General features: G+C 38.1%; 1 protein-coding gene across 1 annotated transcript; it reads right to left on the reverse strand.

Moving 5' to 3' along the window:
• Positions 1-22,795: 22,795 nt before the first annotated feature.
• On the reverse strand, positions 22,796-26,712 carry LOC18438146 (SWI/SNF complex component SNF12 homolog). The gene is made up of 3 exons (XM_011626618.3): positions 26,454-26,712; positions 24,014-25,724; positions 22,796-23,386 (listed from the first exon to the last, which is right to left on the reverse strand). The coding sequence occupies exons 2-3, from the start codon at positions 25,708-25,710 to the stop codon at positions 23,314-23,316; spliced, it is 1,770 nt and encodes a 589-aa protein (XP_011624920.1). The 5' UTR covers positions 25,711-25,724; positions 26,454-26,712; the 3' UTR covers positions 22,796-23,313.
• Between the last annotated feature and the right edge of the window lie 412 nt (positions 26,713-27,124).

The following is a 27,124-nucleotide window of genomic DNA, read 5'->3' on the forward strand; positions in this document are numbered from 1 at the left end:
AGTTAATTTACATACGACGTCCTTGATGGGTATTAACTGTTTGGAGGAGGAGATCTCGGATTGAGCCACTTGGTTGAATTGTAAAGCTAATGCTATTCTTGCAAACTATCTGGGGATCCCACTTATTGATGATCATCTGATTATAGCCCAGTGGAATCCAATAATTCAGAGATTTCAATGCAAGCTCGATGGGTGGAAGTGCATATTCTTTTCTTTTGGGGGAATTCAACCTCATCAATGCTACCATGGTGAATTTTCCCATCTATTACTTCTACTCTTTATTTCATGCCCCCTATGCTATGATAAAGATCCCAGAGAGAATGATGAGGAATTTCTAGTGAAGTGAGGTCTCAAAACAAAAAAAAAATTCATCTTATCAGTTGGCAGGTAGTTTGTTTACCCAAAAAAAGAGGAGACTTGGGGATTAGGAGACCTAGAGAGCAGTTAATGATGCCCTGTACACTAAATGGTGGTGGAGGGCTTCCTCATCACAAGGGCTTTTATGGTTGCAGATCATTATCTCTAAATATGGATGGGACCCCTGCCATCGCATCCCGAAGAAGCTATCTGTTGGGATTGTTGCATCTACTATCTGGAGAAACATTGACTTTGTGAGGTTGTTTCTTGCCTATAGCAAGATTTTGGTGGGTAACGGTTTAGATACACAATTATGGTATTCCAAGTGGATAGGAGATTGTCCCTTAAAGATTAAATTCCACTAACTCTTTCTTCGAATGCTCTCCTAAAACTGCTAAGTTTAGCGATCTAGCAGAGTTTCAGGGCGACAAGGTCGTTTGGAATTTAACCTTGAGTGCTAGCAGGGTGAACCTTGTGGTGGAAAAGCAATATTTTCAACTTTTGAGCCAGCTTTACAATTTGTGCCTTGCATCATGTAACAATCCTAAACTTTCAAAAATAATAATAATAATAATAATAATAATAATAATAATAATAATAATAATAATAATAAATATAAAAAAATAAATAATTTTTTATAGTGTGATGGTCCATATAAGTATTATGGTCCTTAGGTACCATCACTACTTTTCTTAACTTTTTCCTTTCATTACCACATCCTTTAGTGGACGTGGGCTTTAAACGTTCAGGTGTAATATAATTGTTACACCTCATGTATGAGGTGTAACTTAATAAAATAAAATAATAAGGTGTCTTAAGAATTTAAATAAGAGAAGCGAGGACTCCCACTATAGAAAATTTTTGAGATCTTTCTTTCTCTAACCGAATTTTTATTGGAAGCTCCCTCTCAAATATTTTAGGTAAGTAACTTCATTATCTTGAAAAATAATTCGTTCTTTTTAAAAATAAAATGAAATAGTTATTTCTGCTTATTATCATGAATTTTAGGCGCGATAAATTTTATGCGCAAGCGACCTCATTATTTTGAAAAATAATCTTTTAATAAAAGTGTGATATTTTATCTATGTTAGAAATTTTAAATGCTGTAAATTCTTAGAAATAAATTTGTTTATTTTTCTTGTCTATTGTTAGAAAATTTTAGATACTGTAAAATTATTAGAAATAAATGTGATATTTCTGCTTTTAGTAAAATTGTGAGATTTCTTTCTACTGTTTTTGAATATTTAGGCATTGTAAATTTTATGTGCAAATGACTGCCTTATTATTTGAAAACTGATATTTTTGCAATTGATTATAGCATTGTTTGTGAAATGTTTATTTACGAATTAACATCCCATAAATTGTGATAAGAGTTTTTGTATACATATTAGATTGGAAATTATGCTATAATGTATTTACGAACTTCTACCTTTCTAAATTTGAGCCCAAAATATTTGATTGGTTATTTTTGAAATGTTACTGAAAGTGACTATTATTACTGAGCATCAAAGGCCCGTTGGGTTGTTGCAGCCTTTACCCCCGCCAGAGTGAAAGTGAGAATACATCTCTATGGATTTTGTCTCTGGCTTGCCTAGAACAAATTTAGGACATGATAGCATCTGGGTCATTGTGGACAGGCTGACAAAAAGCTACCCACTATCTGCCGATTCGCACGATGTACACTTTGGAATACATTAAGGAAATAGTGCGGTTGCATGGAGTTCCGATCAGTATTGTATCGAACAGGGATACTCGGTTTACTTCTAAATTTTGGGCTAGGCTACAGTCAGCCATGGGGACGAGACTCACCTTTAGCACTGCCTTTCACCCCCAAACTGATGGACAATCGGAGAGAAGCATCCAAACCTTGGAAGATATGTTGAGGGCCTGTGTCATTGACTTTACAGGAAGCTGGGATGACCATTTACCCCTGATTGAGTTTGCTTATAATAATAGCTTCCTAGCCAGTATTCAGATGGCACCATATGAAGCTATGTATAGAAAGAAATGCAGGTCACCCATCTGTTAGGAAGAGGTTGGTGAAAGAAAGCTTTTGGGACCAGAAATTATCCAAGTAACCACGGATAAAATAGCATTAATTCGAGAAAGGCTCAAGACAGCTCAGAGTCGGCAAAAGAGTTATGCCGATAACCGTATGAGAGATCTTGAATTTGAAGAAGGTGATCGAGTATTCTCAAACATCTCACCAATAAAAGGCATTATGAGATTCGGCAAGAAAGGAAAGCTGAGCCCACGTTACATCGGACCATTTGAAATCCTGAAAAGAATCGTAGGTGTCGCTTATAGACTTGTCTTACCACCCGAATTAGCAAACGTCCACAATGTCTTTCATGTATCATAACTACAAAAATATCAGCCCGACCCATCCCATATCTTGAAATATGAACATTTACCGATCAGGAAGGACCTATCCTTCATTGAGCAGCCAATTTTGATACTGAATAGAAGGGTACAAGTGTTGCGCAACAAGGAGATTCATTTGGTCCGTATATTATAGCAGTACCATTCAAGAGAGGGGTTGACTTGAGAACGAGAAGACAATATCAGAGAAAAATATCCCTATCTTTTTCAATAATCAGGTACAAAAATTTAGATGACTAAATTTCTTTAAGGGGAGAAGAATGTAACAATCCTAAACTTTCAATAATAATAATAATAATAATAATAATAATAATAATAATAATAAATATAAATAAATAAATAATTCTTTATAGTAGGATGGTCCAGATAAGTATTATGGTCCTTAGGGACCATCACTACTTTTCTTAACTTTTTCCTTTCACTACCACGTCCTTTAGTGGATGTGGGCTTTAAACGTTAAAGTGTAATATAATTGTTACACCTCATGTATGAGGTGTAACTTAATAAAATAAAATAATAAGGTGTCTTAAGAATTTAAATAGGAGAGGCGAGGACTTCCACCCTAGAAAATTTTTGAGATCTTTCTCTCTCTAGCCGAATTTTTATCGGAAGCTCCCTCTCAAATATTTTAGGTAAGTGACTTCATTATCTTGAAAAATAATCCGTTCTTTTTTTAAAAAAAATGAAATAGTTATTTCTGCTTATTATCATGAATTTTAGGCGCGATAAATTTTATGTGCAAGCGACCTCATTATTTTGAAAAATAATCTTTTAATAAAAGTGTGATATTTTATCGATGTTAGAAATTTTAAATGCTGTAAGTTCTTAGAAATAAATTTATTTATTTTTCTTGTCTATTGTTAGAAAATTTTAGATACTGTAAAATTATTAGAAATAAATGTGATATTTCTGCTTTTAGTAAAATTGTGAGATTTCTTTCTACTGTTTTTGAATATTTAGACATTGTAAATTTCATGTGCAAATGACTGCCTTATTAGTTGAAAACTGATTTTTTTGCAATTTATTATAGCATTGTTTGTGAAATGTTTATTTGCGAATTAACATCCCATAAATTGTGATAATTTCGTATTCTTGAATTTCTATAAGAGTTTTTCTATACATATTAGATTGGCAATTATGCTAGATTGTCTTTACGAACTGCTACCTTTCTAAATTTGAGCCCAAAATATTTGACTGATTATTTTTGAAATGTTACTGAAAGTGTGTTATTAATGGTTTCAGTGAAATTCATATTAATAATTTCAGTGACATGTTGAGTACATGATATTACTACTTTCGAATGTTTAAAGAGATTTAGAAATACTTTAAGTATGCAAGTGGACACATCCGGTTCGCAGGTAAGGTATAAGTGGACCTATCCGGTACACCAGTAGGGATTAAGTGGACTCATCCGGTACACCGGTGAGGTATAAGTGGATCTGCAGGGATTAAGTGGACCTATCTGGGACGCCGATAGGGATTAAGTGGACCTATCTGGGACGTCGATAGGGATTAAGTGGACCCATTAGGACGCTGATGGTGTATATAAGTGACCTACTTGGGACGCCAGTAGCGTAATTTGTGAAATCCTTTGAATTATGCACTGCCGTTAAAATGTTATATGTATTTCAATGATTCGAATTATACTTAATTATGTATTTTTTAAAGTGAAACTGTTAATGCATTTCTGTTAATAGATCTCCTTTTTGAAATTATTGATATCTTTCAACTATGATTATTTTTAGGATTATGATGATCACTTACTGAGTAGCCAAACTCATCAAATTATAGTAAACATTTTTTCAAGATAACTACGGTTTTATTTTGAGTGCTCGTCAGGATCAACTCTGGAAGTTATTGTAGCTGTGGTTAAACTTTCTTTTGTTATTTTGTAAGAATTCGCCGCTGTAAATTTGTCCTATCAAGAGATGTATATATGTTTTGACTGTCACATCTCAAGAATATCAGTATTGTAAATTCTTGGGGCGTGACACATCATCTAAAGGAGACAAAGTGAGGAACCCTGTGATATTTTCTCGATGAAGTTCCTCTATAAATGCCTACTGGTGGATAGCTTTATTCCTACAAATTCTTCTCCTCTATGGCATGGAATTGCAAAGCTTCTCAACGAGTGAGAGCTTTCCTATGGCTTCTTAGTTAGGCCGTAATTTAACTATTGAATAGTTTCGTATGATGGTGTGTTCCCATTGCTAATGTTTGCATCCTTAGTAAACAGGATGCGGAGTGTACTTCTCATATTTTTCTTACTTGCCTTGTTGCTCAGTGAATATGGGATTGGCTCCTCTCTAAGTGCAATTGGCACTTGGTGATGTCGTGCCACATTGATGGTATATTTCAATATGGTTGGCCGCCTCCTTTCTCCTCTTTGGGGTTACTCTAATGGCGTTTATGCGTTGTAGTGGTTCTACGGACTATTTGGAAGGAGAGGAATGTTAGATACCTTGATGGAAAAGCAAGAAGTATCGAATACATCGTAGCCTCCATCTTGAAAACTTTTGTTGGATGGGCCCACGTACAACCATCCTTCAAGCATTTTCATAAGAAGTTTTTTTTACTCCATCTTAGTGAGCTCTTGGCTTTGAAAGAGGGGAAAGTCTTGAAGGACATCATAGCCTCCGTCCTATAAACTTTGTTGGATGGGCAAAGCTACATCCATCCTTCAACCATTTTTATAAGGAGTTTTTTTTACTCAGATCTTAGTGAGCTCTTAGCTTTGAAAAAAAGGAAATTCTTGAAGGACAGTCGTTGGTTCCCTCTACCAACCAGGTGGATATGGCAATCTGCGGGAGGATGGACAGGTGGCCACTAATTGGGGTCTCCTTAGGGATAGTTTGGGGTGAACTATCTAGACGTATCATGATAGTTTACACCCGTGCTCAGCTAATGAAGCGAAACTTTGAGACTTGAGGATGTTTTCCTTAGAGTGTTCATTGAAAGCGATTCTCTTAATGTTATTAAATGGTGTCTCTACCCTTCTACTCCGTAGCAGTGGGTCCAAATTTGTGACCGTATTGATCTTTGTCTCCGTGGTAAAGAGGTTCATTTTGTCCATGTCCACCGGGAGCAGAATGGACTTGTTGATGCTCTTGCCAGGGTTCTTGCAGTATGACTTTTGGATGGCTTTCCCCACCCTTTGCTGCTCCCTCTCTTCCTCTCTTTTTCTATTTTCTTTGCTTTCCTTTTGTTGTACCTTTTCATTCATCAATGAAAATCCCCAGTTAATTGTTAAAAAAAAAAAAAAACAATGAGTATCATGATGAATATGTTCTTTTATTTGAAAAAAGATTAAAATTTGAAAGGTTTCTTTAATAAAAGAGAAATATGGGTGCTAGATGTCTTTTTCATGGGATTAATGGCACTAAAGCTCATATTGACAAGAGAGTTTGTATTCATGATTTCGAGGTGTTTTTCTCGAAAATGATAGACAGGAGAAAGCGTTTGGTGATGGACTGATGGGAGAAAAGAGAAAAAAGAAAAAGTAGATGAGGAGAGAGGTTTTGTGTTCTTTGGTTAGAGAGAGGAGGGGGGAGCATTCTTAGGGGTGAAGGTCTGGTTAGAAAGCTTAGGTGAAGGCATGCCGTTTGGCTTTATTGAGGCCTTTGGGTTTCCTCCTTTATAAGGCTGTGCAATATATGTAGGGGTGGCAATGGACCTGGACTCGGACCCGACCTGACCAAGGACCTTTCAGGTAAAACCTAACCCGGGTCTTGTGTAGGGGTCTGAAAATTGGACCTGACCAGTTGGGCCCAGATTCAAATCTTGGACCCGAACACTATCCAAGACTGAGTCCAGGTCCGATTGGATCTGGGTCCAGGTCCGGGTCCCAGTCCTACATTATATTTTTGGGTCCTAATTTATGAAATATATTTAAAAACATAGATATTTTGATTTTTTAATTAGGTGTGGTTGGGTCCGGCTCCGGCTACAGGTATGGATCCGGGTCCAGGTCCTACATTGTATTTTCGGGGTTCAGGTCTGTGACTTCGGGTCCTGGCCGGACCCATTGCCACCCCTAAATATATGGGTTTCTTTTCCGTCTTTTAATGGAGTGATTAATGTGATATAGCCAAAGCAAGCAACTATAAAAATGAGCGGTTCACTTCATGCGTCCACTTATTTACTTTTCTCTCTTCACTAACTAATTCGTACCTCCTTTCGCTCTCTTCAACCACAGATTTGCCACAATTAAGTTCGAGATGAAAGCGTTAATCAAGGAGATTATTTTAGGGGATTGTATCGTATAAGACTATCTATTTTTGAAAAGTTATAACTAGCTTAGCCATCTAATGTTAAACCAGATAGCCTAAAGTATGTCATAGAGTTCGAAATTTTTTTTTTAAAACTTTGAGCTTAATCAATGACATACTCTCCACTATTCAATTTCAAATATAATATAGCCAGAAATGGCTGAGCGCAAATAATATTAGATTTGCCTCATTGATTTTGAGTAAATCGAGATTCACATGCTATCATTAATTTTTGGGCAATTTTAGATTTGCCAACATCATTCATTTAAAGAAAACGTTTACATAAGGTTGCAACCTTAAAATGTAAAATTAAAGATGCACCTCAAAAGTCCATCAGAAAAGATTGTTTTAATGTTGGAAAACCCTCTAAGTGATCATCTCGAAGTCGAGATGTATGAATATGAAAAAAAAAAGATTTTGATTTTTAAAAATGATGCATCTTGCAACACATTATTTGGACTGTCCATTTTCAAGATTTTCATATGTTTATAGATCTACTTGATTTTAATCATTTTTGAAGTTTAAAATTTTATAATTAGATATGAAATTTTGAGATAATTCTAATAATTTTTTACTCCAAAATTACATGTTATGATGAATTTTGGAAGTGCGCTTTAATTGGATTGTTTAATATTATAACCTTATAAAAACCACACTCTTCATTTCATTTTAGGTAAAGTTAGATTTGTCTAGTATCTCCTTTACCAATATCTCCTTTTCCAAAAGCTTTGTAGCTGTCAAAAGAAAATCCACTTCTATTGCCCAAATTGGAAAATGGTTATTAATATTGCTCACTTGCCCCTAAAATTAAGAGTTCATATAGTTGACTTCTGGACCCTTCATTCTCTCCCACCCTTCACTGCTCCACTCCCATTAGGAGGACGCACCAGGTACATGCACCCTCTCTCTCCCCACCGGTCAATCGTAACATACTTGTCAAATTTCTAAATTAAATATTATATATGAAAAAAAAGTTTATATAAAGTTGCAACCTTAAAATATAGAACTAAAGATGCACCTCAAAAAGGCATCAGAAAATGTTGTTTTAATGTTGAAAAACCCTCTAATTGTTCATCTTGATGTCGAGATGTATGAATATGAGATTTTTTGTTTTTTTTTAGTCCTAAAAATAGTGCATTTTGTAACACATTATCTAAACCGTCAATTTTTCAAAATTTTCATATGTTATAGATCTACTTGATTTCAATCATTTTTGGAGTTTAAATTTTTATAATTAGATATGAAACTAGATTTTACGATAATCCTAAGAATTTTTTACACTAAAATTACATATTAAGATAAATTTTGGAGGTGGGCCTTAACTGGATTGTTTAGGGATGTGGGATGGTTAAAATTGGTTATCCTCTCTCTCCTATTTAAAGTTGGAAAAAATCACGTTTACTCTCTCTTCACCAATTAATATAAGGGACATGGAAAGTGCATGTACCCTCATTATGGTTTTCCCCCTCTTCGTCTCAAGGTTTAAAAACATGGATCGGTGACCTAGTTCACCTATTTGAAAAACAAGTTTAGATCGGTAGATCAACAATCCGGATCGGCCATCTGACTGAGTGAATAGGCTAATATAAGATATAACAATTAAGTAACAAAAAATTTAAAAATTATTAAAAAATAAAGTGGGACCAGTTTCTTGACCGAACTAGTTGATTTTGTCAAAGACGGGTTCCAGGAGGAACTAGCTTGCTCCCAATATTTCGGTAAAACCGGACTGCCCCGACAATTCCCAATCCATAATGGCTAGTTCCAGTCTACCCATTTTTTAAACCATTGCTGAGAAATATTAGCACTGGGTTTTTCTCTTCCACATTAAATTATCAAAAAATTTTCTCGTACTCTCTAATCTAATTAATATTGGGTAATTTTATCTATACATATGTTATTAACAATGAAAAAGAAAGGAAAAGAAACGGGATTGCATGCTATGAGAACATTTATCTTTGTTACAAGGAGATCACAATTACTTTTAATTATTTGATGTTAAATTGGACAGCTTAGAGTGTGCTACAAAGTTCAAGAAATTTCTTTTGAAACTTTGAATCTAATCAATGACACACTTACAGACACCTGATTTGAAATCAAAACAACAAGAGCGCTTATGATATCTATGTACCAAAAGAAATAAAATGATCTCTTTATATACTTTTCTCCAAAAAGGCAAAAGGAAATGTCTATAATCAGAAAAGAAAGCTCTATCCAACGCAACATTTCAAAAAGTAGACCACAGCGCTTGGGCGGCTGCCGAGGCGATCCAGAATGTCTGGGCGCATCACCCTGGCCTAGGCGGCCAAATTAGGCGAGTATCCTTGGGTGCCTGGGAACCCACCTAGGCGCTCAGGAACCCACCTATGCGCCCATCTGAACCCGCCTAGGTGCCCGTCCAGGGGCGGAAATGCCGCTCGTTGAGGCCATTTTTGGATCATTTTTTGGTCTTTTTTTTATACTAAAGGTGCAAAATTGTAGGTTTTAGGTTTCAAATAACCTAAAACCCCCATTAGATGTTACTTTAGAGAGAGAAAAACTAAAAAAAAATAAAAAATTACTGGGCCGCCCAAGTTTTGGGCGGCCTAGACCTCCCCCGACCGCCTAGGTACCGCCTAACGCTTTTTGAAACACTGATCCAAGGTAGTTACAAAACAAATGGATCTCCCTTCATATCCCACAGTGAGGCAGTATAAAACTCTTTTGCAAAGGGAAAGCTTTCTACATGACACCACCCACATATAAATTATATGTGATCTCACTTCTTAGTTGTTCGATCTGACTGAATGGTTCACAGTGTCGCACCAAAATACTATTTGATTTTTTATTTTATTTTTTACATAACGTTTTTTGGTGAAATTTAGGCCTCCCACCTTCTTATTGGGATGCACCTAGCAAAATATATATTTCTCGTTAAAATAAAGACCAAAATGGCCCCAAAAATTTCAAAGGTATTTTTATATTTTTTATCTTAAGAAATATTTTTTTTTTCTATTATTATGTTCATCCTTGTCAGATTTATAAAATAAAAATTAAAAATAAAAACCTTTAAACCGTCAAATCACTCAAGAACCAACTTGTGACTTTGTGAGAGAGGGGGTCCTTATATCTTATATGTGGGTTGCGTCACATATAAAGCTTTCCCTGCATTGAAACCAGATCTCTAATCACCTTATCATCTTCAAGGTCGAGTTTTTTTTTTCTTTTTTCTTTTTTTGGGATCGTGAATTGTAACTTCATTGATTAACTAAATTTTATAAAATTTGTGTATAATCCCTTATAGGGCTTACAAAAAAGAATGTCAATCAGATAATACTGACAAAATAAGGTGGCCGAAAATATGCTAAGTTCCACTCAGTTGATTTCTAGTGAAGCTCTTGTGACGACTTCATATGTCCGGCTATCTGCCGGAGCACTTAATTCTCTACTGGTGTTTGAAATAAGGGTGACAATGGACCCAGACCCGAGGGGTAGACCCAATCTGGGTCCTGTTATGGGTCCAAAATTTGGACTCGACGGGTCAGGTTTAGGTCCAAAGTTTGGACCCGAACACTATTTGGCTCCGGGACTGGGTGCCATCAGGTCCGGGTTCAGGTCCGGTAATATTTTTTGGGTCCTAATATATGAATACAGTTAAATACATAGATATTTTAATTTTTAGGTCAAATCCGGATCCAGACCCAGACCCAGACCCAGACCCACACCCACACCCACACCCACACCCACACCCGACCTGTTGCCATCCCTAGTTTGAATTCGATTGCAATCATCAGGGCCTAGTTGTTCGCCAAATCATAATTCAATCAAGATCAACTCATCCCTCTTAATGAGACATTAACAGCTAAGTTTTCTTATTACGTCTAGAGATTTTAATAAACAAGTAATGGCTGGATCCTTTCAATATGCCATGCAGTATGAATGAAAGTTCAGAACAACCTATCCCTTGATCAAATTTTATCAGATTCTTATTAATATTTGGAACGGCGATTTTCCCGTAGAATCTGCCTATCGACTACTATTCAATGATCGCATGAGATGGTCTCAGCCAAAGCTTAATAAAATATGGAATTGGCCTATCCCATATAAGGTTAAAGTTTTCATTTGAGAGGCAATGCAAGGTAATTTGTTTGATTGTTGATAACTTGATCAAGAGAGGAAATTTTCTGCCTAATGTTTGTTTGTTGTACAAAAAGTATGTAGACAGTGGGGACCATCTCCGCATTCATTGTCCGTATATGTTATATGGCGATGGGCAATACAACAGATAGGTTGTTACTTGATTTTGCCAGGAAGTCTATCTAATATTATTGAACACCTTTATATTCCCACTCTGCCGAATAATGGAATTCTATTTTGGCAAATCCTTCGAGGGGTTATTTTGTGGGAACTTTGGTCGGAAAAGAATAAAACGGCCTTTGAAGGAGTGAGTTTAGTCTCCTGGTAGAGGATGTCATTCAAAAAATTTAGTGCCTGGAGATGGTTCTCGGTGTTTCAGAAGTGGATATCAGTTGCATCTGGGACTATTAGCATCACAATGTGTCTCCACTATTGAACCTAAGGGGAGGTGGTGTCCTCCTTTGATTGGCCGTTTGACGTTGAATTTCAATGGCAGATCCTTAAGGAACTCAGGGCCGGCAGGAATTGGTGGAGTTATTAGAGATTGGGACACTAATGTGATCTTTAATTCTGTGGACCCATGTGGGGAGGCTGCAGCTAATTTGGCGGAACTTACTTCTTTTTGGCAAGGACTGCAGATCTTCAAAAAGTGGTCTCCCTAAGGACGTCTTGTTGGAAGGGGATTCCCTTAATGTGATAAAGTGGTGCTATATGGAACATAGGGTACCCTGGGCTTTTAGGTCTCTCCTTTAAGCATTCAGGATATTAGTGCTTTGCTTACAATCTCTTGTTCTCATGTGTATAGGGCGCCCAACGAGATGACCGATGGGCTCGCTAAAATGGAGCACCTTCAACTGGAATTACTTGTCTTTGATTCTTTGCTGATGTACTTCTCTTTGAGCAATAAAGCATCTTGAATACCTCTTTTTCTTTTTGGTTAACTTTCTCGGAAAAAAAGAATCCCTCGTTTCCTTTTTTCATTTGGGTGGTTTGTCAATATGTAGTCGTAAGCATTTTCAGAAAAGCCGGCCTTTCAATATGAAAATGTGTGGCGCTATACTTATCCATGCTGAAAAATATATGCTACCAAATCAAGATTCAGCACCTGATCTAGCTAACTGACCACCCATCCACAAATAGGAGGTGAAGATGCGAACAATGGCGAAAATGGAAGGAGGCCATCTGAAAGGCGAAGCAGAAAGGAAAAGATCGTGTATGGGAGCCATGCAAAGGACCATGGCAAGACCTTCAGCAGCTTTGGGGATACAAAGGTTTGGCAAAGAATTATGGTACGAGTACACACAGGAGGAATGGTGGAGAACAGAGTTTCAGACACGAGGTAGACCAATGGCGGAATGGAAAGTTTCTTTCTTTTTTAAGTGGATAAATGGTGGAATTGAGCTATTTTTTGATATAGGGTGGGTGGAACATCTTTTTCTTTTTGATAAATGGTGGAATGGAACTAGTTCCAGAGACAAGGTGGACTAATGCTAAGTGTAAAAGGCCATATGATAGGGGAAATAATATTTAGCAGAGGATAGATGATAATAGGGCAAAAAAATCAGATGCAAGGTGATAACCACAAACCAATGACTGCAAGAATTAAATCAAAAGCAGTCCATTATATGAGCAACCAGTTAAAGGTAGGACAATAGTATCATAAAGTGCCCCCACAAGAGCTCGTGAAAGACTTAGTCTCACTTGGAGTAAGGAAGGATGCATGAAGGTAATTGGAGAAGGCAGCTGCGATTTTGCAGATCATTTAAAAAGGAATGCTACTCTAAGAGTAACATGTCCGAGGTGCGATAACCTGATGCGTTCGACCACAAAAAAGAAGTGGGAGGGTAGATGGATCACAGGGGCAGTAATTGGAAGACAATTCAACAGTACCAGTCTATATTTCATTTTCCACTCTGTCGAGCATCAATTCCTCAGCCATCACTAGTGATACTGTATTGTCAAAAGTTCTATCAACGTTCTTGGGTTCACTAGGTGCCTTGTTTCCTCTGGTATCTATGTAATTAAATTCATTTTATATGGATATTTTTCATGATTTATACTTCATGTGCTAACGTTCTGTCTTGCACGTCATCGCGGAGCACTTCCTCATCCAAATATTCCCGAGCTTTCTTAGAAAACCATAATATATAAATAAAATCACTAAAATGTCCCTTAGCAGACCTATTATTTTCGCTAATGTAGTCAGTATACATTTTCTCTCTATTTATTTTTTTGCCTTTTTGTGCTGAGCAGTCAGTAAAGATTTTACGGAGGCATTTTAGTCTTCAATCCTTAGTTTGGACCGCTCTACAAAAGGTCATGCATAACGGTACCTTTTAACAGATCTTTAAATCTTAGGATATTCTCAGTTCCCATTTCTCACTAGGATTAGCATTTAGATGACTAGCGAGGGACTATTTGGGGCTTCTAAAAAGTAATTCATGAGTAAAAGTGGAGGACCTCAAAGGAGTTTTTTTTTTTTTTTTCCTTTTCTTTCTATTTTGTGGGATAAATATACTTTCTCGAGAGGTTGGGATAAAAGTATTTTAGGAGAAGCTATTTTAGAAATTAGCACCAAAGGACGATCTATACTATAAATGTGTTATAAGATGCATTATTTTCACAACTTGAAATCTATTGTTTTTTTGTGTCCATGCATCTTGATGTTGAGATGATCAATTTGAAAAATATTTGGGCATCAAAACAACCTCTTCTAGTGAAATTTTTGAGGTGGGCTCTAATTCGATTGTTTAGATCCTCGGCGCTATATACATTTTTTCATAATATAAAAAGTAATAAAAATCCAAATACAGATTTCTCAAACAGAGGGGCTTTTTAAGATGAAGCCAAGTTGGACCTGTGAGAAAGGTGTTCTTCCAACTTCCAAGTATGTCATCGAATCACACTAGTTTTTCTCTTATGTCACAATATTCTTACCGTAACTTCGAATGAGGGTATAGAGTCACCAGTTTTTGCTAAATCTTGGATCGTTTGAGAGAAACAAAAGAAGACTATTTGGTAGTGTTTGTGTTAAAATTCCAATAGATGCATGCATATTGACAAGTGAAAGAAACTAGAACTTGTGTCGGCCATGAGTTCATCTAAATGTTGATTTCAATCGTATATATGGATTCAATGTTTTCTTGAACTGTATCAGAATCAAAGTAATGATCTAAATTTTCATTTTTATAGATAAGAAGCAGCCTTTTCACTTTTGTGCTACAGATATTTCAAGCAAGTAGTTTTAAGTTGGTTGACCTTGAAGACCCTTTATCTTAGTTGGATTGGATTTTGTCAGACACTTGGGGGCTGTTTGTCATCACAAAGAAGAACATGCCAAAGCCATGACACCCGATTTGCATTAAGGAGGTTAAGGGTTTCAACCTTGAGATTGTGTAACTCATCCAAACCAAGATCATGCCCAATCAAAAGAATAGTTGAAGATTGACGAACCATGAGTATTTGAGCAGAACTATTGAGTATCGAACAATGTGCATGGAGCTTCTTAAGTTTTATAATAAGTTATTCATTCATTAAAGGGTGAACCTTATACTATTGAAGTAAGGTGCGCCTCAAAACTATGCCGAAAATGCAGTTTTGGTGCTGCTAACCTTTGACATGATATGACAATCTGTTGTTGCCCCCAATTATGAAATTTAAAATTTAGAAATGGTGATGATCAAGTTGAGCCACACGCACTTGTAAATCTTGAAAACGGATGGTCCCGATAATGTGTAAGAAGATGAACAATTTTTAGGACTAAATATCCTCTTTTTTTTTTTAATGTCTATGAATCTCGAGGTCGAGATGACTGTTTTGAGGGTTTTCCAGAATAGGAACAACCTTCTCTAGTGGGTTTTCACCTTACTCGTACAGTATAGGGTTGGCACCTTATATAAACTTTTTTCTTCAGTAAACTATATGTACAGTATACATCAATGCCAAGGGTGGGGAAAAACATACCAAGAAGGGATATAGTACATAAAAGTGAACAAGAACAATAGTATGGAACAAGAAATAGTTACCCGAGAGAGTAGTCCCTAATCAATATGACCACTTTGGCTTTTCCCCTTCAAATGGCAACTAGGCCTCTTATTGGCTGCACAATGGCTCTGCTATCAGACCAATGTGATCTCCTCCACAAGATCGCTTACCTTCCATAGGACATCACTTCTTGTCAATTCCGCTTAATAACATTCAGCTAATTAGCTTACACTAAGGGAGACACGAAATAAAAGTTACATGCGCACTATGAGACTAGCCAAAATGGGAGTTGTTTCCACAATTATAAAATCACAAGTCTTTGCCAGCAAAAACCTTCCCCTTTTCATAGGGATATCCCTAGTAATCTCTTGAAGGACCTAGATTCCATGGGATCGACTATCATAATTCGACTATCACAATTGATCCTCAAGAAAAAAAGAAGCATAGGCAACCAAAAAAAGATATGAGATCGCTTCAACAGCTGTTGTGCTTGCTTCCTCCACTTTTGAACCAAATCTTCTGCTCTAACTCCCCGAACGTCATCCAATACCAAGTACCATGAAAAAACTGTATCCTAAATCCAATATAGACAACATCAGCATGTCTGCATTCCGAATATGTTTTTCCACTTCTTCCAAATATCCTAAGAGATGGCCAGGAGGTAGAGCTTCCACAAGAGGTCATCTACTTGATAAAAAGCAAGGGACATCCAGAAACAGCGAAGATTTGTTATTGAAGACTACATGGGTCAACTCACACCAAAAAAAAGCTCCAGACCCTTCAGAATGGGATATTGTAAAAGGCAAGGCAATAAGATGATCCACAAACTTCTGATTTCATTTTTTATCTTTATTTTTTTCAGGTAGATAAGTTGGGATGGGTTCCCCTACCAATGGTGCGAATGGAACTCACGACGTAAAGTTGTTAGCAAACCACCACCCTGACCACCAAAGCCTTGAAACAACAAACTCCTGAATTTCCCAACTCATAATGGCATATATTTGGGAACTAAAGCCCATGCTGCTCAATGAAGTCTCAGAAGCAAGCTTTTTTAATAGCCTACAACCATTAAGAGCAAGAGCTCACAGGGGTTTTTTAATAGCCTACAACCATTAAGAGCAAGAGCTCACAGAGCTTTTTTAATAGCCTACAAAACTGGAAAGGAATCTCCCCCAAAAAACCAACATGATTGGAAAGATGCTCACATTGTCCCAAGACCAAATTGACATGCCAATCCAAACATGTGAAATGAACACTAATGGTGAATTGCCCGAAATCTCAGAGAATTCTGCAATTTTCCCATCCTAAAAGATCCATTCTGACGCACAAGGACCACATAACTTTCCATCAGCCCAAAATGAGCTTTAAGGCTAGTCAAAGAAAGCCATACATGAAGCAGCCAACCCACAACAAGCATTGATCCAATACCCAACATGACTCTCACAACTGAACATAAACCTGGGCCTGTTCTTAGAGATAACACCCACTAAGATGATATACCCCCAACCACACTTGACACCTCAAAAGACTAACTAGACATCCCACCCATCCCTACCCTGCCCTGCATATGCTCGCTCTTCACAACTCTAGCCTAGTAAATGTCCTCCCTTTCAATAAATCCCCTCCCTTTCAATAAATCCCCATGCAGTCACTTACCAAATTATCATCTTACTTACCAAATTATCATCTTCTGCCTAATCTTATGCAGCCACTTACCAAATTATCATCTTCAACTGCCTAATCTTTAACCTCATACCCTCCTTGGGTTTACGAACGTCGTCACCACATTCTCTTAAAGTTCCCTTGCCACCCCAAAAGGTATTGAGAAAAGGCACATGAAAAACTATGTCATATTGTATATGGCAGTTTGGTGTAGGAAGGGTGAGGGCCTTAAACTTTCCCTTAACCCATCCCAAGCCCGGGGAAAGGTGGTCGGCTGTGTTCGGTAGGTAACCAACGTAATACCTGCAGAGGATAATGTCCGTATCATCCATCGGGGATCCACCAGCCCCCATCTATCAATGGGCAGTGCACAGTGGAGAGACCAGTACAATCAATCTTTATAAGGTATTGCCACGGTATATCAATCTATAAAATCATAACATCCATCAATGAATGGATGGTGGATGCCCTTAGGGTGGCTATAAATAGTATCCACGTAGGGGCAGTGGAATTTATTTTCAAAAAATAGTTTTTATGTGAGAATGGTCTAGTCAGCTGCCTGAGTGGTGAGGAAGCCATCAAGGTGCAACATTAGACGGCCCATGTGGTGCCCTCAGTGCCTAGGCATGGCTTGATTGTCCTGCCTCTAGATGCCGCTTTTGATTTTACAGGCTGATGTAATGCCCAATTTGCCTTCTGGAATCAATGGGCTACCAGAGCCCTGGCCAAGACATTCATAGTTTTAACAAAGGATATCTAACTTCATTTTCTCTCTCCTGCAACCTCACTTGGATTGTAATCAAAATCCAACCCAGCTGATTCTAGTTTCCTGTTCCTTTGGCAATGTAATCCTCACCAAAGAACCAAAATTAATCAATCCCCATACCTTCTGCTGTAAACAAATGATGTGGATCCAATTTGATCTCCTTTTCAGCATTTGCTATCGTGTGTAAAAAAGCTAGAATTCTACTCCCACAACTTAAGCAAACTAAACCTCAGCTCCCGTCACCAGCTCACTTCCTCCTGCCTCAAATGATTTAAGTCTCTAACTTCAACTCTAGTCTCCAGCTTAATATGCTTTTGAGTCTACTACCGCCATTTGTTTAAGCCAAATATTTCAACTAGTCACTTTGCCTTCCACAACCAAAGATGACCAAAAGCACACTAGCTCCACTCCTCAATCTAGGCCTTTTATTTAGTGTCTTCAATCTAGGACTTCAACATCGATAGCCACATAATTTCCATACAAAACACATGAGGCCAGCACATCTAAGCATTGTAGCAAGTAAGAACACACAATAATCAGAAGCAGTGTACCAAACTGTTTGTTTATAACCTCAGGCAATGAGACTGAAACCCCAAAATGAGAAATCCATCAAGCCACATCATGCCTAAGTCATTTTGGTTATTAAAATATGTAACGTCAGAACAGGAGATCGACAGTGATGTTCTCATGTTCCAAAACACTCCGAGAATTACCTCAAAGAAAAATTACAAACTTCAAGAACCTTATCATATATATAAAGGTCCCTATAGTGCATATTTTCTTGTCATAGGCCTATATGAGAACCTAATCAATGTCACGAAAACCTTAACATGTTGGGGGCCAACCTGACTAAGAATTCATGGCAAAGATCAAAATAAATAAGCATGTATATTTGCCATATCATCTTCACCATCATTTTTCAACTATTGGGAGTCGACTACATGAATCCTAGTCCGTCATTCTGTGCTATCAAGGGCCATAACCTTAGTGAGGTCATAAGTCCCCACATATCTTTTCTCATTAGTTCCATCCATATCCTTATGGGCCACCCTTTGCCCTTTTTGAGCCTTCCACTTGAACCAACTCGCACCTCCTAATAGATGTTGTTCTGGGCCTGCAGTCTGCACTGCACATGGCTGGCCCACCTAAATCTACTTTCTCTCATCATATTACCTATTGAAGCCACACCTAAGTTCTCCCAAAAGTACTTATTTCGAATTCTAGCCCTTGTCTTGCCACCCATCCATCTCAACACCCTTTTCTCAGCTACACTCATCCTATAGTGTGTTGTTTTTTGAACGCCCAACATTCCGCCCCATAAAATAAAGTCGGTATCATAGTTGTCGTACTTCCCCTTTTTCCCCTTCAGCTCCATTTGTAGCAACGATCACATAAACCTCCAATTGTACATCTCTACTTTGCCCACCCAACTCTAATTATGTGTGAGACATCTTCCTAAATCTCTCCATTTTCCTAGATTATCAACCCAAGATATCGAAAGTACGATCTTTTTCGTATTTCTTGGCCGTCCATCTTAACTACTTCCTCGTCTCTACTCCTATTATTAATAAACTAGCATCTCATATACTATGTCTTAGTCCAACTACTCTAAAACCTACATTTGATAGATAATAGTAAAAAAATTAAGGCTGCATTTATGAGAGCTTCTAGAATCTATTCTAGGGTATAATGCATGAGATGGTGTTTGCAAGCTGGCACTCAGTAGTCTGGTAATTGGGAAGCACAATCTCACTCGCATGGTAATGCAGAACGCCCCGAATAAGCAGCATTTTGTGTTATGTTTTGGTAATTGGAAAGCACAAACTCACTCCCATGGTAATGCAAAACACTCCGAATAAGCAGCATTTTGTGTTATATTGGAAATGGGGCCAAGACGCCTTTCCTCTCAAGTGTATGGCCCCACAAAATGTGATTGAGTGCTGAGTTAATCATATAGTGTACATACATATATTATGAATACAAGCATAAATGCTTAAAATAAACTAAGCATCAGGTACTATTTATTGTTATATATATATATATATATATATATATATATATTGTGCTATAACTAGTATGCATAAGTATAATCTGCTTTCTTTATTTATTTTTCTTGAAAATAGGATTTTCATCTCTCACCATCCATAAATAAAGAAACTTAAAATGAGGCTTTTTGATAAATAAAGAAACTTAAAATGAGGCTTTTTGGGGGGAAAAGCCCCAGCTATCAAATTCTCAAGTTTAAATTCGCTATTTTTTTTTCTTTGATGGTCCTTGCTTTAAATCCTCCACAGTGTTTTAAAATGCGAGATGCGGCCCGATATGTTTGGTGGGGTGAGAGGGGGGGGGGGAGGAAGGGCGATGCTCCAATGCGGTCCAGATGCGAGTGCATCACCCTAATGCAGTCAATAAATATAAAAAAATTCCAAAAATCTAAAAAAATATGTCAATGCAAATAAAAAAAATATGGAGGTGATTTATGTGACAATAGGTATTTAATTTATTCATTAACTCCAAAAGTATCAACCGTCAGGCATTCTGTATCCACTATCCCTTGATAGATCATAAAAGACATTTGAAAGTAGAAACTAGAAACTTGAAACTAGCTTTGCATGTATTCCCTAATCTCATTTTTTATCTCTTTGGTAGCTTGTGGGTATGCTTTATATCCCCAAGAAATACCGGCTAAATGTTTTTTTTGCGGAAAAATATCCCCCATATAAGTAATTCCACAAAGCATACAAATAACACAATTTCAGCCTTTTCGGATTTTTTAGTTTTCCATATTTCCAAGCTGGATCCTTGTTACTAGAAGATTGTGAAGAAGACATTGCCCCAAAAAAAAGTATTACTGTAGTAGGAAAAAAAGGTTACGATTACTTGAAGCAAATATCGATTTCTTCTCAGCCCTTGAAACCCTCGATTTGTTGTCAAAACTTCACTAAAACTTTCTCGAATCAACAACCAAAGATCATCCATGACGAAAATATAAGAATTAAAAAAAAAAAAAAAAAATTTCGCCACTTGTTTTTTATCGATTTGATCAAGGCCATGGATGTGGCGGTTTTTGGTAGTTTGGGGGGTTTAATACCCTCCCAAACCCTTTCCCCCTTTTGCGGGGCATAAAAAGCTGAAAATACCCCTTCTTGAGTGGCTTTTTTTGTTACATCACTTGCTGGCCGCATATGCAGCCTATGCAAGCTATGGGATGCAAAGGGATGTGGTGCATATGCAGGCACATCCCTCCAAAGCACACATGCGGCCTCATGCGATGCGGTTGCCAGTGCACAACGCATTATGCGGCCGCATTTTAAAACTATGATCCTTCGAGATGAAATTAATGTGGTCCTTAGGGCCATGCATGGATGGAACAAATTTTGGGAAGAGGGTTGTTTTTCGCTCCATCCATAGAGGCAAAAAACAGCCCAGTTGGTCCACTCTACTCTTTTCGAGTGACACTTTTGTGACCTTGTTCATCAACAAAATGCTGCCAAAAAACCTCCATGACCCTCCCGAAAAAAAAAAAAGGCAAGGTTTTTTGCAATATAGGAACAACACCCTTTCCATCCCTGTGTAAGCATAACTTCCAAGTGGTTCATATGTCAGGCTCAGACACTCTTCTGGGCAGCTGCCTAGGAAGCTCCCATTGAGGCAGACCTAGGAATGGTGCTTGCGGCATTGCTTTCCACTGCCTAACCACCATCATGGAGTGCTTTTGATGACTATAAATGGAAGATGTTGAAGATGCCATCAGGGCACCAAGGCCTTCCTCTATTGACTCTCGTAATGTCCAATTCTACTTAAATGTCCTCCCAAAATTAGTTGGTTCATTGATGACCATCAACATCGACAAAAGCCTTCATGAGAAGTTTGCAATTTACCCAAGACCAAAAACCCCCACTAAATCACCTTCTAATCTTCTTGATTATCAATCATCCTATTCTTTTTAGCTGAAAATAAGATGGTTGGGTTACCAAAAATTTAATAACATCCTTTTTCTTATAGCAAGGTCATAATACCCTTAGAACTTCAGCCCCTCTCAGCAGCTACAATCACTACCGCCTCTACCCGGGCTTTTGGCCTCTTTTGTAATTCTCGTCTTTAAACTCTCTTTCTATTTCCTTGTCTCTTTTCATACCAGCCAAACTCTTGTACTCTGAGCACCCAAATTGTGGGATGCCTTCTAAATTACTTTGATGTAACCAACACTTCATAAATATAAAGTTGACCTTGTCCCAAAAATACCCTTTTAACTTCATCTTTTCTTTATTTTTTCTTTTTGAGATTTTCTAATAATGTTGACGTTGGTCTCACTGAACTTCTCCCTTCAAGTCAAAATGTGCCCACTTTAGCATATGCGTTTATTGCATATTTTAGGGATATTTCAAAAGAAATAAGTAGCTAAGTTTCTAGGAAGCCTTACATGAGTGACAGTAATTACAGATGATCATGGTATGCTTTGATATATTGAGTGCGATCCTAGAGCTAAATTTGAGGGTTTTAAACCTGGAGTTCACGACTGAAGGACAGTGGTTTAAAAAGAGATTCCCAGAGTTAGGCCTAAAGCTTGGTGGGAAGCTCCCACAATGTAACCTTAAGGCAGGACTCAAGCTTGGGCTTGATTTGTAATGGTTGACAAATGCAACATCCCAATTTCAGCACCTACTGTAGAACTGCCACAAATTAAAAGTAATAGTAAAGCTTAACTTTGATGAATGCTTCTTAGTGAAACCAGACCCATCCAGTTAAGGGGTACGTAAGGGTAATCAAAAGGAGGATGGGGAAGGTTTATGCCAGAAAGGCTAACAGCAACATGAGACTCCACAGAGGTAAAACAGAAAGCTCTCTTCACAGGACTAGGAGTGTCCACCTACTGTTTTCAAGTAAATTGAGGGCGAAGCAACTTGCTTAACTTTATCAAAGGGGAACATTCTATGACAGCATATCCATAATGATGTGCAGATGTCCATGGAACAAAAGATGCTCAGCAGTTGGGAAGTTTTGGGGGCAAAGAGGTGAACAACATAGAGAGCCACTCTTATATATTTTCATTTTCTATTCTAATGCCAATTAAATAAATAATTAAACAAATCCAAAGACAATACTGCACACCAGAAAACAACAAATTCCTCAAATTTTTTACATATCAAAATTAAAGAAGAAAAATATTTAATGTTATTTGTCTAATTGATAGCCCTAGTAATTAAGTAGGATGAGAATAACCATAATCAATTTGAATAATACTTGGAAGGAACAAAGATGGTGTTGAACATCACATAATATGATTTAAAGAGAAAAAGGAATGTGAAAGGACACATCCCTGATTCATCAAAGAAAAGATATACATAGTAAAACTCCAACGGTTTCCAATCTCCAAATGAACAAGTATGCTCATGTCCTATGACCATGGAATGCTATGAATATTTCGATTTTACCAAAATGGCATACTATCCCCACGAAACAAACTAAATCACTAACAAATGTAATTGTCATTAAAAAAAAATAGAAAAAAAGGACTTAACCAAGAGAAAATGAAGTTCCATTGGTTTCCCTAGCATGACAGGATGGCAATTGTGAACGACAAGTCATGCATCAAAATGAGTGACTTTGAGCACAAAGCTTTCTCATGTATTAAGTTCAACTTCCCTTCTTCCATCAAGACAGGTATAGAAGAGACTGCCACAAGAAACTAATGAAACAAGCGCTACATCTGTAGTGTGGGTGAGGGATCAGCAGTGAACTATTCCAACTATCGGAATTTATTATAACATGCTTACTTTATGTGCTTCCTGGAGCATCATTTCCAGCAGCTGGCTTGCGGTTCAAATAACTGATGACAGCATCTTCAACCCTGTCAGAAAATAAAAAAATAATAGTATTGTCCATGAGCATGCCCCTCGGTAAGGTTTGAATTAACGCAATTTACCAAGAAAGAGTTTCCTTATTTTCTTTATGCCTTTTTATGCACCACCTAAGCATATTACATGCAGAAAAATTAAGGAGTTGCCTTCAAGGTACATTGTTTTTTGACAGATAATGTATCAAAAGGATGCCACTGCTAATTTATAATTGATTATGCAAATGGGGTAGAATGACTCTCACGTTCATGTTCAGTAACTTATTGACAAGTTCTATGCACAAGGAGACCCATAAAACCATTTCTTCTGATAGAATCTAAAAGACGATTAAGTTCATATTACCAAAATTAAAAACTTTCATCAATGCAGCTGATTTTCTACAGGAGTAAAATGAAAAAGGAAGCATAAGCCACGCAATCATTAATTCAGTATAGCTTCTGGTAGAGTAAAGATAGAAAAGGAAGCATAAAGTGATAGATTTATTAATTCAGCTTTCTAGCATAGAAATATAAAAAAATAAAAGCATAAAAAAGAGGCATAAAACCATACATTTGTCAACTCACACTAGTTTCCAGCAGAGTGAAACAGAAAAGGAATTTAAGGAACCATAGTTATCATACCAAGGTTGGTTATAGAAATCTGCACGACGTTCCTTCTCAGCATTCCGGCTCGCCTCACCAGCGACAAGCTTCAAATCCCTACTTTGTGAAGCAATCAAAGCATTTATGAACTCCACAGGAGACTGGCTAAAGCCTAGAAAGAAGGCCCGCCTTCTACGATGCTCGTGAATCTTTTTAATCGCAGCACATATTGCTTCATCACAAGCTTCTATCTCTTTTTGTTTGTCAGTACCAGCCAAGAAACCTGTCATTTCCTTCTGAAGAGGAAATGGAACATCAACCAACACATCATAGCACATATTACCAGCTGGGTTAATCCCTGAAAGCCTAATTTTATGCTCCAATTGTATAGCTTGGGGTGGGGATAAATGAGCAGATATCCTCTGTGAAACCGTTGAAAACTTCATTTTTTCGTCACCAAATACCTTACGGAGAGCTGGGTCACATGCAAAAACTGTAGGATCACTCGGGTTTTGCAGCTTCCTCGCTTTTATGTAGTGCCAAAGAGCAGCTATGATACGTGGTCGTGTATCGACCTCAACCCCAAGAACCTCAGTCAGAGCAGGCGACAGCTTGAACTTATCAGGCCCACAATTCATCTCAAGCCTCAGTTTCGCCACAAATTCCTTATCCCCTTTCCTCTTAATATCGAACCCTTCAACAGGGGCAGGCGAGCGATTGCTTTCCCATACAATTGTTGGGTTCTCAGGGTATAAATTGGCATCCAAAGCCACAGTGATCTTCTTAAAAAACGATGAGAATTTCGGGTAATTTGGGTTCGGTTTGGGGAGCCCCCCTGAGGCTTCTTGGTCAGGACCATCGTCTAAAATCCTCCCAATTATGCGAAGACACCAAGATGGCGGCTCTTGTGCAGGCTTTTCCGAGGCCCCACGAGTTTGGTTGGCATAAGTATTGAAGATAAATATGCGTAGCATTCTTTGAAGGGTAGGAGGGGTCTTAAGAGCTTCTTGTATATCGATTTTCTTCCTAGTTAGAGCAGCATCGACACGGCTCTCCAGCTCGAGTAATTGGGTATACAGAGATGATTCGGGCAAAAGGGCAGCTACCCGATCAGGCAACTGCTTCTCAGGCAGCTTACGCTTCTTCCTTCGGGCAGCAGGAGTTAGCTCGGAGCTCTTATAAAGGGAAGCGGCATTGTTGGGGAGGGGGGGTCCAGGCGGCCGAGCAGGTGGCTTTTGCTGCCCACGTTTTGCACTTGCATTGTTAGGGGTCGTAAGAGAGGGCGAAGATGCATTCAATGGGTTTGGGATTTGGGATTGGTTAAGCGAGATTGATTGGGCTTGTGGATGCAATTGGGCTTGGGCTTGGGCTTGGGCTTGGGCTTGGGCTTGGGCTTGTAATTGGGCCTGGAATTGGGCATGGGCTTGAGCGATGGAGTGAGATTGAGCTTGGGATTGGGGATGGAATGGACCTTGGCCAAAAGGGTGGTTTTGTGCTTGGGCAAAGGCAGCCTGGGCTTGGACTTGAGCTTGAACTTGGGCTTGAATGGGTGTTTGAAATGGGCCTGGGAAGTGAGGGGTGGGTTGTGATTGTGGTTGAGATTGAGGGTGAAGAATAGAAGAAGGGTTCACTGAAGAAGCCATGGATTGCATGGCTGATGGGTTCATTGCAGAATTGCCAAAGGTTGATGGACCCCCAACATTTCTCAACTGGTTGTTACCGTTATTAGCAGCCATTCTCGCAAATAGACCTATATAACAAATAGCAATACAACAATTCAATGGTCTAAACTAGGTTTAACAAATTACGACTACCTAAAAATGCAACAGTTCAGATGTTCTTAAAAAGCTTTACAGTGCAGGCTTTCTAAACCCTAATCTCATCGAAAACAATCGCATGCCAGGACCAAGACTCCTGAGAACTTCACCAAGAAGGGTTAAAAAAAACATAAAAAATAAAAAAATAATAATAAATCTGGGCCCCAAGCAAACCAAAGGAAATTTTGGTCTAAAAAGCCAACAGACTGCCTACAGTTCCTCCAAAACCCTAATCCTACAGAAGTTGTATACATGCATTAACCCTCGCCCCATGTCCATAATAACAGAACTCATGCCCTAAAATCCTTAAAACCCGGAACCCATGCCCGGGGTACAGAGAGTGAAAACTCATAAACTGAAAATCATTCAGAAAATTTATGTAAAAAAAAAAAAAAACAGTAAACCAGTCTAATTACAAATCCAGAAAGAGCATGTGTATGAAACAGAGTGCATAACCATCCCATGAGAAACTCGGCAATGTAACATACAAACCTTCAACCCATAAAACAGAAAAAACACAATGTAACATACAAAGCTTCAACCCACAAAACAGAAAATACCCACCTCAGGGCAACGCTTATGTGCTACAGTATTCTAGGTTTTCAGTTAAGAATCAAAGAAATTGAACCTATAAACCATGAGAGAGAGAGAGAGGCTCTTACATGTAGACAGAGAGAGAAGTTGGCTAAAAATGAAGGTGAGAGTTTTGCACGCAGAGATTTAAAGAAGAAGAGCAGACGGCTTTGAATGCAGATTTTGCAGACCGACGCGCCTCCTTATTTTGGAGGCAAGGTTTTCTGATGAACAGAGAAGAGGCACATGTCCTTCTCCCCATGTTTTCTCACTCCTTACGGAGAGAAAAGGCTCCTTTTCTAAGCATTGAAGATGAGCCACTCTAGAATCTTTCATGAGGAAAGAGGTACACGCCCCCTGGTGACATTAGTTTTTAGAAGGAGTGCAGTTTCTCTCTGGGTGGCAAAAGGACTCCGCACGTACCCGACCCATTGGGTCCATGAGTAGGACCGATGCCCATCAGTTGGGGTCCCTATCGCATCGGGTCCCGGGTCAGGACGGGTGCATTGTTTTTTTTTTTTTTTTTTTTCTTTACTATCATATACTCGAATTATTGACAACAAAGTTATAACGCGCTATTACATTTCAAGTCGTCTTATTTGTCGGCTAAAGATGATTACGAATTCTTATGGTATAGATCTTTAATACACCCAAACGAATAGGGCTTGAAGTATTTTATCTCCATAGTAGGATATGGGTCGGGTCCAACCGAACCCAGACCTAGACCTGAATAGTATTCAGGCCCAAGTTTTGGATTCGA

This window comes from Amborella trichopoda, chromosome 6 (assembly GCF_054954075.1).
Source record: "Amborella trichopoda isolate Santa Cruz 75 chromosome 6, AtrichopodaSantaCruz75HAP2 v2.0, whole genome shotgun sequence".
Classification (NCBI taxonomy): domain Eukaryota; kingdom Viridiplantae; phylum Streptophyta; class Magnoliopsida; order Amborellales; family Amborellaceae; genus Amborella; species Amborella trichopoda.